The following is a 14,564-nucleotide window of genomic DNA, read 5'->3' as shown; positions in this document are numbered from 1 at the left end:
AGGTATAAAATAAGGAGTAAAAGAAGGGGAAGGGGAGAAAATATTTTCCAGGAACAGTGCATCTGCAACAAAGCTTGGCAGTACTAATTAACCAGTTGGAACACCATTCTCTTAATTACTGCCAAGTAAACTTGAGTGGAAAGATAGGGAGTCCTGGAGAGAAAAATCTTTGGTACCTATCATTTTGCTTATTTATGTATAAATAATGTAAACAAACAAATCAATAAATACATTTTCCCACTCAGGACTATGATGGTATGTATGTATGTATGCATGCATGCATGCATGCAATGAAACTGGTGAGGGAGGATCTTCAGCTCCCAGCCTGGACAGAACCATTATGTGAATACTGAGTAAATGTCTTCTACTCTCAAGGCCATAAGGAGAAAGGCCTAATTTCCATTGACTCAAAAAAGGCAGGAGAAAAAGGCCTAGAATTTAAACCCTGGAGCACAGACATATATGTGTGTTTTGCGTTCTGCATTCTGCATTCTGCAGCAGCCAGATCATCTGCTCAACACTAAGTAACTAACTGCTGTGCCTCCGAATTTCTGCTGTAAACAAGGTATTGGCTGGAGGGCTAAGATTTATTGCCATGGTTAGTGTGAAGCTGCACAGGACCTGAACCAGAATATATGCAGCAATAATACAACTTTTTTGAGTTTTATCAAAAAAATCCATTTTAACCATGCTTATTTCAAATTGAGATTTGGTGACCTTGCTGGTCACTAATTTCAGACCTACCCTAGTTGGGCTGGTGCTGGTCTTTGATGGGATGTTTTGCATAAAAAACACTTAAAAATAAGACCAGGAGGAAATTACACACAGCTGCAGGGACATTTGAATGACCGAACAGCCACTGCAAGACTTTATGCATCAGTGAAGGCAAAATTATGCACGATAAGAAACAATAAATAAAAAAGCTGATTTGTGTCAAGTTATCTTCCAAATTGTGTCAGTATGGGTCATCATGATGTCATTAGACATCACTTACTTTGTCCCCATCTGTTGGTAAGATGAAGTGGGGATAAATAACAGCACAGTGTAATGTTGTCAGGAGATGGAGAAGCTGTAATATATTTTACACAGAGGGAAGAAAGGAAAAATGGAGGATTTGACAGAAGACTGATATTTATTGTGGCAGCTCCATGTTTCTCAGAATGTGTAGATCTGTCCTCAGATAACAAAAGATATTGATGGTACTTTTTTTTTCATTCATACTTTCAGTGGTTGTGAACTGGATGGGAAAATATGTCCAAATAAGTGTGAAAGAACTATAAGACCTCACCGGAATCATCATTTAGGATCAGTTTTGCTCACAGATCCTATCCCTTCGCAATTGCAGAGTTTATAAGGATGAAAAGTCTTAATAAAAATTCATCAAACTGGAGTTCTTATAAAAAAAAGTCTATGAGTTAATTGGGAGTCTCTCTGAGTCCATTAGCAGATTTCAAAAGTGATTTCCACAAGTGTAGATAGAATGAATGAATGAATGAATGAATGAATGAATATAGATAAATAGATAGATAGATAGATAGATAGATAGATAGATAGATAGATAGATAGATAGATATGAATGACAGCCTTTTAGACAAGATGGATCCCTCCAGAAAACAACCATTTTGGGCTGTCTGCGGTGTCCTTTGAAAGTCCTGATAGCCTGTTAGAAGGAGAGGAAATGCCATCTAAACCATGGCCTCAGGCATGTAGAAGATGTGAATTAATGTAACAGCGTCTCTGCAAAATGTCTGCCTTTCCCTTAGACAAGCGTCTGCAGTGGCGGGAGGGACAGCAAAGGTTTTCACCAAATTAAATTTTACACTAGGTTTTTGCAACCTCTGCATAAATTTTTGCATCCTGATAGTTTAAAGATATTTCATAGTGATTTCGAAGTCTTTGATAGAGGTCACTATTTAAAATGTCATTATAGGCTGCAATCATGCATACCTTACATTTTTTCCCTGATTCTCTTAACTGCATTGCCAGCATAGCGTTAACGACGGAGCTGCAATCTAGGACCTCAGCTGGAGCTTGAACTCATGAGCTAGTCCTTAAGGACATCGTGATTTTCTTTGCTGTAGCTTGTTCTGCAGGGTGAATATGATCATATTGCTTTACGTTGAAGGACTTTAGAAGAGGCCCTAAGGATATGTGAGGAAAATTAATGCTCCTTTCAGGCACTTAGGCTCTGCAACAGTGGGGTGTAGAGACTAGGGAAGCATGTCGTTTGGAGAAGGAAGGATATGAAGAAGGAAGAGGAAGAGCAGGTGGCAGCTGTAGCTAGGAGGGCCTTCGCACATCTTTGGGTTGTGCACCAGGAGGCCCTACTCACTGTCACTCATGCCCTCATGACCTTCTATTTTGACTACTGCAATGCACTGTACATGGGGATGACCTTGAAGAGCATTTGGAAGCTTCAACTGATGCAGAATTTGGCAGCACAAGTAGTAAATGGTGCTGGTTACTTGGCAAATGTAACACCACTACTCCGTGAGCTGCACTGATTGTTGGTGTGCTTCTGGGAGCAACTCAAGGTGTTGGTTGTCACCTTTAAAGTCCTTCGTGGCTTGGGACCAGGTTATCCAAAGGACCATCTTTCCCTGGTTATTTCTACCCATCTGATTTGGACTGGCAGGATGGGCATGCTCTGGGTTCCATTGGCTAAGCAATGCTGATTGGCAGGGCCCAGGAGGCATGCTTTTTATGACATAGCACCTGCCCTGTGGAACAATCCCCCTCCAGAGATCAGGATGGCCCTGATCCTGCTGACCTTTCATAAGGCCCTAAAGACCTGGTTCTGTGCCCGGGCCTGGGGCCCTGAGTGTGGGAAGGCTTTGCTAGTGACTGTCAGTTGTGAGATCTTCCTCGGCTGCTGTGTATTTTAATGTTTGTATTTGTGATGGGAATTGTTTTACATTTGTTTTAAGATCATTCACTGCCCAGAGCCACTTGCTGAGATGGGCTGCCAAACAAACTGAAACAACTAAATAGCAGCTGGAGTTTTGGAAGGAAGTTCCAAGTATAAGGAACGGTGAGGGCTGTGTGATTTAAGCAAGGAAGATGTAGCTGGACCACTAAGGAACAAAAAGCTGGAGAAGCAAACGTCATAAGAAATTATCCGCAATTAGAGAACAAATTATTCAGAGCTGATACAAAGGGATGACCTTCTCTTCAGTGGGGGCATGTCTCCAGAGCAAACAACTAGTGTGCTGTAATGATGAAGGTGTTGGACTTGGACTGGGAAGACCCAGCTTCATGTCTGGGTGGCTTTGGACCAATCGCTTTCCCTTAATCTCAAAGGATTGTTGGGGGGAAAACTGGAGGAAGAAAGGCTTTGTGCACTGTACCATGTGCACAGGAAAGGTGGAATGAAAAGCTAACAAATTAATCAATCCATCCATAGTGTGACCTGGTAATAAAGAAATATTGTGAGGACCTCATTTTTCTCTGAAGATGGCCTTAGTGGCTACTGGCAACAATTAGCCTGTGTGGACTGTGGGATGCAGCTTTCCACTAAAATGTTTCAGATAAGAAACTCACAAGGACATGATGTGGTGAAATCTGCCATGTTATCAAAGAGGATATAGTTATCCTCTCAGGGCATGGCAACCATGGCAGAAATATAGCACTGCAAAAATATATCATTTTCATACCAGTTTAACTGCTGCAACTGCTCCCCAAGAATCTGGGGAGGTACTGGTTGTAGATAAATATTTGTTAGATTTATACTCCACTTTTCCTTCAGGAGCTGAAGGCAACCCATACAATGCTGTCTCCTCCCATTTTAACACACGTGACAAGCTTGTAATGTAGGCTGGGCTGAGAGAGAGAGTAAACTGGCCCAAGTATTGACTTCCCCAGTTTCCCGGGAGAAAAAGGGGAATTGTGCTTTTGACATGACATTAAGATAATTTTCAGTAGGTGAGGCTTTTCCCCACTCTCTATGTAAATTTCTGATTTTTGTGAATACAAAAGAGAAAGGAGAGGAGAGGCCTTTACGATGTAAGTGAGCATTCTGGCCAAGGAGTGTGAACTTCATTTCAGATAAATTTCATTATAAATTTCAGGGTAGGATCTTTGCAAAGTAGCTAATTAAATTCAAGCCACCATTGGTCTCAGCAGGGATGATGACCAGATTGATTTTGTCTGTACCTGGAAGCTAAGCAGGAGTCAGTCTGGTTAGTACTTGGATGGGAGACCAACAAAGGATACCAGACTACACTGAGAAGTCTAAAAAATATCTCAGAAGAAAGTGCTGGCAAATTACTTTGGTATTACTTTGAAGAAAACTAAATGGAGGTAGTTATATGGATCAGCTGAGCTTAACTTGAGGACTTAGTAGTTCCAGTCCTATGCTAAAAAACCGGTTTGTGAAATGTATCCATCCAATCTTGTTTCCATGCAAGCTATTTCACCACATCCTAAATTAGGTGAGTTCCTACAAGGCATCTGAAAGAACGTGTAAGGAATGAAATGATTGGCTCCATGATTGGTTCTGTGACCAAATGATTGGTGAAATGAGAAAGCTAGAGCTACATTCCTTAGGCTGCTTTTCCTCAGAGTAAACCATCCAACTGTAATAGGAATACTTTAGGGTGGTAGAAGACATTTGGTATAATTCTGTGAGCACATGTGTTTGTAGTGAAGCCAAACCTCGCTATTTCCTACAACTGTACAAAGAGCAAAGAACCAAGGAATAAACCTGAGGTAAAATTCTGCTCAGATTTTATAGAAAGTAATGCTTTTCAGAGCTCCCTGTCTCAAAAGTTAAAGGGCCATTATGGCTTAGAATCATTTATAAATTAAATATCAGCCAATCTCCAAGATGAATATCTATGCAACACTTTTACATCAGATCTCAATAAAAATGTGTTTTAATAATCAATCACGATCACAGAGATTAAAGATGGAAAAGATACATTAGGAGGACATCCAGTCTACCCCTTGCTGAGACCAATTGCTTCCTGGAATATATGCAGTACATCTTAAAACTAAATTTAATGGAAGGTTAAGTACATTGGGGACAGCTAAAGCTTTGCTAGAATATGAAACATCTCTTCCACAACTGATCTCCTTATAGACATTGAGCCATGTCCCAGGCTTCAGGAGGAAGAAATGGCGGACTGAGGACGGCTGTGCAAAAAGCGGAGCCGACGACCGTGGTGAAATAAAGAGATGGTGAGTAGACCAGCTCTTCATAATTCCTCCCTGGACAAGGAGAGGACTTGAGATTGGCCACAAGTGCCCCAGACACCTGCTGCTCACGAGGAGACTGCAAGACAGCAGTCTCCAGAGGGTTTGAGCTCTGGAAGACAAGGGAATAGCCATCCTGCTCAAACCATGGTTGATGTCCTAACAACCAGGAAACACACTGAGACAAGGAACTGGTCTCTAATATTTATTGCTAGTACTTAACAGGAATCCTAACAAACTGAAGAAGCGTGGGAAAAACCCAGACATATAACCCCCAAGGGTTAAGGCGGTCCCGATCTGTGTCTCTTTGAATGGCTGAACAATTCATCAGTGCTACGCATGCACTTGACAGTCTGGATGGGAGCCCCCTGCTCGCCATCCTTACTCATGACAGTTGATGCCTTTATGGACACTGGGTTCCCATACTTCCTTTTCTAATCAAGTTTTAACTACACGTTTAAGAACTTAAAAAAAATTAATAAATAGCAAAAGGGTGATTAAAACTTTGATTTTAGAAAGCTACAAACAGACTAAGGGTCCAGATAAATTTGAAATAAGAATTTGGAATTAATTATAAGAATCCTTTCTTATCATTAAAGCTTCTGTTTTGAATTCTTCCAAAAAAATAGTAAGATAGGACTTTAAAAATTGGACACTAGAGGGAACTAGAAAGAACTAAAGATTACAATTAAAGAACACTTAAACTCAACTTACAATTACAGAACGAAGCAAAATATTCTAAGGTTGGACATATTGAAGGATATTTTTGAAAAACGGACTCAAAAATTAATTGTGATAGCGTCAACTGTTATGCAATGTGTCTCTGAAGCAGGGGGTGATGCAGATTTCGGTGGTGCCGCTGGGTCTCAGGAAGGACATTCCAAGGAGGTGGAGGAGATAAGTGGAGGCACAGTCCGGGAGGCAATGGTGGAAAAATGAAGAGATTCAGAATAACCCCGCCCTAGAGTCTCCCAGGTTATTTCCCCTTAGGTTAGGTAGAGTAGCTTTAGTCTGGCAAGATTCTGTCTATACGGTGTGAGCAAGTAAAGAACTGAAATTTGGCTGGACTGATTCTTGGTCGTTCTTGGACTGGGCCTGACATCAACAGAGACACCTGCCTGTATGGAAAGACTGTGTCTAAAAGATGTAATGGAAGAGAGAAAATTCTACCTGACAAGATCAAGACTGAGTGGAAAGTGGATTTAAAAATGACAAGCTACAAGAACTTGGAAAAACATGTTACGCTGGATATACAAAAGAAACCGGCTTTTGTCTTAATAATTAAAAGGATATACAAACAATAAGCCAAGAGAGTGACCTGGATAATTTTCCTCTATTGGATTTACAAAAGAGGCTTGCTAAAGCTTTGATAAGTCTTGTGAAAAGAAGCAAAATGAAAGAAAAGAAAAAATGAAAATAAATCAAGTTCTATTACATTATTTGAATGGACTAAAGATTAAGATTGTTAGAAGTAAAAGGAAGGGATATAAAGTTGGTTTATTTTATCATGATTAAAATAGATTTGTTATCTCTGGCAACCCTTAACGGACTTTTGCTGACACCAGGACTGAAATGACAGTGCTTTAAGGATTTCTTTATAGATAAGAGATGGGATATGGAAAGAAGAGATCATTTGTTGTATTTTAAGAGGAGGTGATAAATTACTAAAATTGTTTATACTTGTGATGAAGGTGGGAAGTCACTTCTTTATATGTTTCTTTTCTTTTTCTTTATATCTTCCTTTCTTTTCTATTTCTCTATTTCTCTTTTCCTTTATTTCTTTTCTGCACCTTCTACTCTTTCTTTTTATCCTTCTTTTTTTCAGTTTGTATTAGTTTTTATTGTTGTAATTATAATTTTAACAAAATTACTATAAAACAAAGACATTGAGCCATGTCCCAGGTTCCTCACAAGAATGTATCACAGTTCAAGTGCCCTGGTCTATCCACACAGATTTATCCAGCATATTGAACTTTAATGTAGGACCATCTTCAATAGACATCAATTTATTACATCAACATTCTTTGAGCATCCCTCAAATTTCCCATTTTCTTCTAGTTCAGTAATTCCTGACAAGCCTATTTTCATCAGTGGAGAAAGTTTGCTAAGACATCAAATTCAATGTCAGTTAAATTTCTTCTCATATAAAGTTTTAGCTATTTGATGCTTCAAACTTTCATTTTTCTATGGATTAACTAAATTTAAAAATAAAAAAAATCAAAGCAGGACTATCTAGCATATTTTAGAAATATTTTAGAAATATTAGTCTTGGGATCTTTTGCCTTTAGCTGCCAATGCCTCCATGATTCTCTATAAGATGCCATGGGGAAGTCTACAATGCAATATTTTGCAGGAGGGAGAGAGTGAGGAATCCCAAGTTCCAATAAAATAGTATTTATTCAGCCCAGCACAATTCAGAAAATATTCCTTATTGAAGGACACTTGAAAACACTAAAAAAAGAGATTTGCAACATACATGAATTATAACAATATTGATAAAAAGGCAATTCAAAATAATTCATTGTCTAAAATAGAATAGCCTCAAGTTAACAGATACAAGCACTAAAAAAAATGTCTGTAGGTATCAGAAACAAGAATGTTATTATAATGAGCACAATAATAATTGTTTACTAGAAACACAAGCATATGTTAGACAGCATATGCTTTCCCCTGCTGTGACTGAAAATAAAGATGAAAGAGGATTCCAAGTGCAAAAAGTATTTTTTTTTAAAAAAAAATCAGATACCTTCAATCTGATATGCTGCTGTTGCTGAGCCCCAGGCAAATTGTTCTGGGAAAGTCATACTTTCAAGCTTCCAGTTGTCATCATCTGGAGAGGAGAGGGCATCACTAGATACTGGAGAGGGAACAGAATCCATGGGAAGATTGGCCATTCTGTCCATCAGCAAGGACTTCTCCTTTTCATCCCCAAGACAATTTCTGGAATTAAGGGAACACAAGGGGAATGTGAGTTCTTGCCATTAGGAACAAATCTTGCTTCATTCATAATCCGAGTGATATATGAAGCTCTGTATCCCAAGAGCCACCTAAGAAGATCCTTGGGCTTTGTGTTCAGGGAATATCCTAACCCAACATTCCTTATTTGAAGAAAGTATGTTTATCTCCCCAACAGAAAGAGTCCTGTCAAACACAGAGCAGGATCTGTTATTTTAAAGATTCCGACATACAGTATCAACAGAAGGGACCACCACACACCAGTTCTAGAGAATCTCAAAAATACAGTACTGCTTTCAGCACAGAGTTCCGCAGAAGACAAACAATTTTAAAAGTGAGGGCTACCACTTTTAGTCACAAACCAGTAGGCAGTTTGTCAATAGGACAAAATGAATAGGCATCAAGTTGGTTATTGCAGATAGAACATGAGTGGACCAAAATCACCCAGTGAGGTTTCATAGTGGAAGGTGGGCTTGAATCTGGATCTAACCACCACACCCACTGCACTAATTGGTTTCTCCAGGGGAGCATTTTGAACAATTTGCTTGTGTAACTCTTCACTTGGATGTGTAGTCTTAAACAGCAGGGCATAATGTCAGGCACATGTTAGCACAGACAAATTCTATCCATAGTAGCATTCAATCCACATGGAATATTGGATGCCTGGGACGATGGAAAATAAGATCCCTAACCTCAAAATGGTTACGCACCACAAAGAAATGGGTCACTGTATAGTAAAAAGCAAGAGTATAGTGGAATCTGGATCCCAGAAATGTTCATAGGAATAACGTCCAGCGACAACAGCAGTTCTGCCTCAGGTATCCAAGTTAATGTAGTTTACACACTCGCCTGCTTTCTAGGGGCAACCCAAGAATATTAGCTTGAATGTGTAAAAGCATGGACAAAGCATAGCAACAGGTTTGCTAGAAAATATTTTGTGACCGAAGAGGGAACAAATACAAGGTCATGTATTTGAGATGGGTGGCCATCTAAATGGAATAAATAAATAAATGAGGTAGTGAGAACTGTTTCAGGGGAGTATCTACCAACCATGGGATCCACTACAGTAAAAGAGATCAGTATTATTGTTTCTAGCTCACCACCCCCCAAAAAGCACACCTAGCTCTAACACACCTGTTTGTGGAAAACAAAACAAAACAAAGACTATTTGGGAGAAACTGCTAATATCGGCCTCCAAAAAGAAAGAAATTTTCTTCATTCAAGTCAGAACTGAAAGGCTTTCAAAGGCTAAGATGTTTTTAAAATAGCACACCAGATGGCACTATTGCAACTTCATTGTTTGGATACTGAAAATATATTCTGTCAGTATAAAAACACACCCTTATTGATTTATGCTCAGGTCATTATTCATATTCATTAAGCCACGGGCAACATGTATCTATGACATAAAAGTGTGTTGGGGAGGAGAGCAAACTCTTAAATGCATTGTGGAGTCGGGTTCTATTTGCATAGGTATGTTTAGCTAACTACTTCCAAAAGATTAAAGCCAGAAACTTCAAGAATAGTTGCACAGAAATTTTAAAACAACCAGGTCTGTATGAAACAACCCTTATTCAGTTCTGTAAGGTCTATTAATTACATATATATGTCATTCCTCTTTCAAGGAGTTGTTACGACGTATTGTCACTGTAAAGGTCAATGCAGAGGAAGAACTTGAGCAGAAGACTCCATGACCCAACTCTCAAGTCAACACATGACCCTAAGAAGACATCAGCCTTGGAAACTAGATTTCAGTTTGCAGTGAAGAAATACTTCGGATAGTTTTCACATCTAATGAGGGAATGACATTTCCCAGTCTCCCAATAATTGTAACATTTGCAGCAGTAATGAGGAATTTTGTGAAAGTTGGCCAGAAAAACGGTGTAGTTTTCATTGTCAATTTACATCCACCGCTGTTGTCTTGATTGATGTGGAGATAAACATTGAGCCCCCCGAGACTACATTGGAACAAAATAATTGAGTCTGGTGTGTTACATCTCCTTATGCAAATATTAAACAGAGAATTGGAAACAGTAAAAGCAAGCATACAAATAGCACTCTTTTTTTTTTTTATGAAAACACTGATTAGAATGTCTTCCTAAAATGGCCTAAATGGTTCATAAACAGGTTTGCTGACTGAGATGAAGGTGAAGAAAAACAACAGATTTGGGGTGGGTGCAGGAAACCATTAATCCGTGGCAGAGAAAATGGCATTACTTGCAATCTATTTAGCACCTTCATTAATGTTCTGAAAGGAGGAGGAACGGCCAGATTAATTAGATCTGCAGATATGAAGAGTGGGAGGAGCAGAAAAATTGGGAACACGGGGAGAATTTAATAGAGCCAATCACCTTGGAAAGTGATAAACGATAGCATGTAGGAGAAAGATCATAGTGGCAAAAGAGGAATCTGACAGGAGTCCACCATTCCTCTTAGCTGAAAACTACTAGTTGCTTCAAGATGGGACCCTGTTTTCTTTCAGGAATCTTTTTGTAGAAATACTGGTCTTATGGTCCATGGCATCCAGAACAAATGCAGGCAAAATCTAGCCTCCCAGTTTGTGAGCAGCAACTACACAGAAAACAAGAATGGGCTCCATCAGTCAGCCCAGAAAACCCATCAAATCCTTTCATTAGCAAGTAGCTCAAACTAGAGGACATTTTAGAGAATTGTAGCAGGGGATGGTGTAGAGACGGCATTTGTTTACCAATCTCCCAGGACCAGGGCAGTGCTGTCCTGATGCTCATATCTAAGTAGGAGGCTTAGATATCTCTAAAAACAATTCTCCCATCCTGGCTCAGGAAATGGGCAGCCAGAAGGTGAAAAGGTCACTCAGACTGAGGGCTAAGAATCAAGAGCTGAGATTTGTGTAAAATAAGTCCACCCTGTTATTCTAATTGCTAAATAAATTGAAAACTGCTCTTTCTCAGAAAGGAAAGAATGAACTGCAATTGTTGATTATGACAAGCATACCTCTAGAGCAGGGTTTCTTAACCTTGGCAACTTTAAGAGGCATGAACTTCAACTGATGCAGGCTGGGGAATTCTGGGAGTTGAAGTCCATGCCTCTTAAAGTTGCCAAGGTTGAGAAACCCTGCTCTGAAGAGTCCAACACCTGGCCATATCAGATCAGCGTTATCAGATCTCCTGGTCATGTGCTCATTCAGTCAGAGTGGGCCTCCCAGCTATCTGGGTCAATCAATCTAAGGTCAAGTAATTTTGAAGAATAACCTTTCTTTTTCCACATTCTGAATAATGTCATCATCCTCCCAGCATGTCTCCTGGTTTTGATTAGCTAAAGTAGAGGAGTGTCAAGATACCCTGAGAACAGAAAACAAATGAAAATTAAATCCTGGGAAAGAAGGGAGCATCAGGAAGAGACTCAAAATCCCACCTTGATTCTGTTTGGGAAATTCTGGAAGGCTTTCAAAATGCTGTTATTCTACCTTACAACTATAAAACAGCATTCCAGGAATCCTTGCAATGTCCGTTTCCTGACATGGCTTACCTCAAAGGTTGATAGCTAATGCCTGTTGAGATGTGTTCCAACTGTTGTTATGAGTTTTATGACTACAGGCTTCCAGGATCAGCAGTTTGGCTATCATCCACTTACACATTTGGGACAACTATCATACATTCTTAACCAAGCAGAAATTAAAGTCTCAGAGTCCAAAAGTTATGACTCCTCCCTGTCTTTCCAGAGAAACCAGTAAGTTCCAAAATACTGCTTTCATAGAAGCCTTGGTGACCCCAGTGAGTTGTGATTCCTGGAGACCAGAGATGAATTTCTCCCTTTTTGCCAGAGAACATGCTACCTCCTGCTTTGCATCTCTCACCTGCTAAAATGGAATTGAGATGAAATTTCTCAAGGGCTGCACTGCAAACGCACATTTTAGCAGTGAATTTCCAGCCAGGGAAGGTCAGGAAAAAAGACCCAGAGCTCTGAAATGCTGTGGTGATTTTATTTTGATTCCTTGTTATGATATTGGGGTCTAGACCCCAATATCATAACAAGGATAATGCACATAATGCACTTAAAAAAGGGTGGGACTTTGATCAGATGGTTGCCTTTTGTTACCCCCCCACCCTGTGGACACCTCTTCTTTCCACTTACCCTCTAGACTGGTCCAACAGGAGTTTTGGGAAACATTGCTTTTTGAATGCACTTCTTTCTCTAGGGAAGATTTCTACCTGCCCAATTTTTACTCCAATATCCTTAAAGAAAATGTTACCTTTTCTCTTTTTTTTAGTTTGTATTTTCCTCTTTTATTTTCTGTTTTGAACTGAATCATTCTTTTCCCCATTAAAATAATTAGAACCTGTAGTATTTTTGCTGATCCCTAAAGAAATTCCTTCAGAGCTTTCATTTTGCCAGTTTTATAGGAATCAATTAAAAAAGCCACTTCTTTTAATTGGAAGACAAATTGTATGTGTGGTCGTGGTTTTCAATGGCCTCCAATACATATCTGGCTGTTCTTTTAAAGATCCCTTAGTTAATATGGATTAGGAGGTAGTTTATATGTCAGTATACCACCGGAAGATGAGACCCCCAGGTCGGAAGATGGTCAAAATGCTACTGGGGAGGAACAGAGGATGAGTTCAACTAGCCCCAGACGTGATGACGCAGCTAGCTCAAAGCCGAAAGGACGGCTAGCGGCCGACGGTGCTGGTGGTGAACGGCGAATCCGATGTTCTAAGGATCAACACACCATCGGAACCTGGAATGTAAGATCTATGAGCCAGGGCAAATTGGATGTGGTTATTGGTGAGATGTCAAGATTAAAGATAGACATTTTGGGCGTCAGTGAATTGAAATGGACTGGAAGGGGCCACTTCACATCAAATGACCACCAGATCTACTACTGTGGACAAGAGGACCACAGAAGAAATGGAGTAGCCTTCATAATTAATAGTAAAGTGGCTAAAGCAGTGCTCGGATACAATCCAAAAAACGATAGAATGATCTCAATTCGAATTCAGGGCAAGCCATCTAACATCACAGTGATCCAAATATACACCCCAACCACAGATGCTGAAGAAGCTGAAGTAGAGCAGTTCTATGAGGATCTGCAGCACCTACTGGACAACACACCTAAAAGAGATGTTATTTTCATCACAGGAGACTGGAATGCTAAGGTGGGCAGTCAAATGACACCTGGAATTACAGGTAAGCATGGCCTGGGAGAACAAAATGAAGCAGGACATAGGCTGATAGAATTTTGCCAAGACAACTCACTCTGCATAACAAACACTGTCTTCCAACAACCTAAGAGACGGCTTTATACATGGACTTCACCAGATGGACAACACCGAAATCAGATTGACTACATCCTTTGCAGCCAAAGGTGACGGACATCTATACAGTCGGTAAAAACAAGACCTGGAGCTGACTGTAGTTCAGGTCACAAACTTCTTACTGTACAATTTAGGATCAGACTAAAGAGATTAGGGAAGACCCACAGATCAGCTAGATATGAGCTCACTAATATTCCTAAGGAATATGCAGTGGAGGTGAGGAATCGATTTAAGGGACTGGACTTAGTAGATAGGGTCCCAGAAGAACTATGGACAGAAGTTCGCAACATTGTTCAGGAGGCGGCAACAAAATACATCCCAAAGAAAGAGAAAACCAAGAAGGCAAAATGGCTGTCTGCTGAGACACTAGAAGTAGCCCAAGAAAGAAGGAAAGCAAAAGGCAACAGTGATAGGGGGAGATATGCCCAATTAAATGCAAAATTCCAGAGGTTAGCCAGAAGAGATAAGGAATTATTTTTAAACAAGCAATGCACGGAAGTGGAAGAAGACAATAGAATAGGAAGGACAAGAGACCTCTTCCAGAAAATTAGAAACATCGGAGGTAAATTCCAGGCAAAAATGGGTATGATCAAAAACAAAGATGGCAAGGACCTAACAGAAGAAGAAGAGATCAAGAAAAGGTGGCAAGGATATACAGAAGACCTGTATAGGAAGGATAACAATATTGGGGATAGCTTTGATGGTGTGGTCAGTGAGCTAGAGCCAGACATCCTGAAGAGTGAGGTTGAATGGGCCTTGAGAAGCATTGCTAATAACAAGGCAGCAGGAGACGACGGCATCCCAGATGAACTGTTCAAAATCTTGCAAGATGATGCTGTCAAGGTAATGCATGCTATATGCCAGCAAATTTGGAAAACACAAGAATGGCCATCAGATTGGAAAAAATCAACTTATAGCCCCATACCAAAAAAGGGAAACACTAAAGGATGTTCAAATTATCGAACAGTGGCACTCATTTCACATGCCATAAGGTAATGCTCAAGATCCTGCAAGGTAGACTTCAGCAATTCATGGAGCGAGAATTGCCAGATGCACAAGCTGGGTTTAGAAAAGGCAGAGGAACTAGGGACCAGATTGCCAATATCTGCTGGATAATGGAAA

At 40.0% G+C, this 14,564-nt stretch overlaps 1 protein-coding gene across 1 annotated transcript in view; it reads right to left on the bottom strand.

Moving 5' to 3' along the window:
* LOC134502328 (cytosolic beta-glucosidase-like) overlaps positions 1-14,564 on the bottom strand; it is an 86,023-nt gene that overhangs the window by 43,828 nt on the left and 27,631 nt on the right. Inside the window, exon 2 of the mRNA XM_063310635.1 lies at positions 7,940-8,133. Coding sequence (XP_063166705.1) covers positions 7,940-8,096 — 157 coding nt within the window. The 5' untranslated portion in view covers positions 8,097-8,133. The remainder of the gene's footprint in view (positions 1-7,939; positions 8,134-14,564) is intronic.

This window comes from Candoia aspera, chromosome 8 (genome assembly GCF_035149785.1).
Source record: "Candoia aspera isolate rCanAsp1 chromosome 8, rCanAsp1.hap2, whole genome shotgun sequence".
NCBI classification, from domain to species: Eukaryota; Metazoa; Chordata; class Lepidosauria; order Squamata; family Boidae; genus Candoia; species Candoia aspera.
This window is presented reverse-complemented; position numbering and strand designations above follow the sequence as displayed.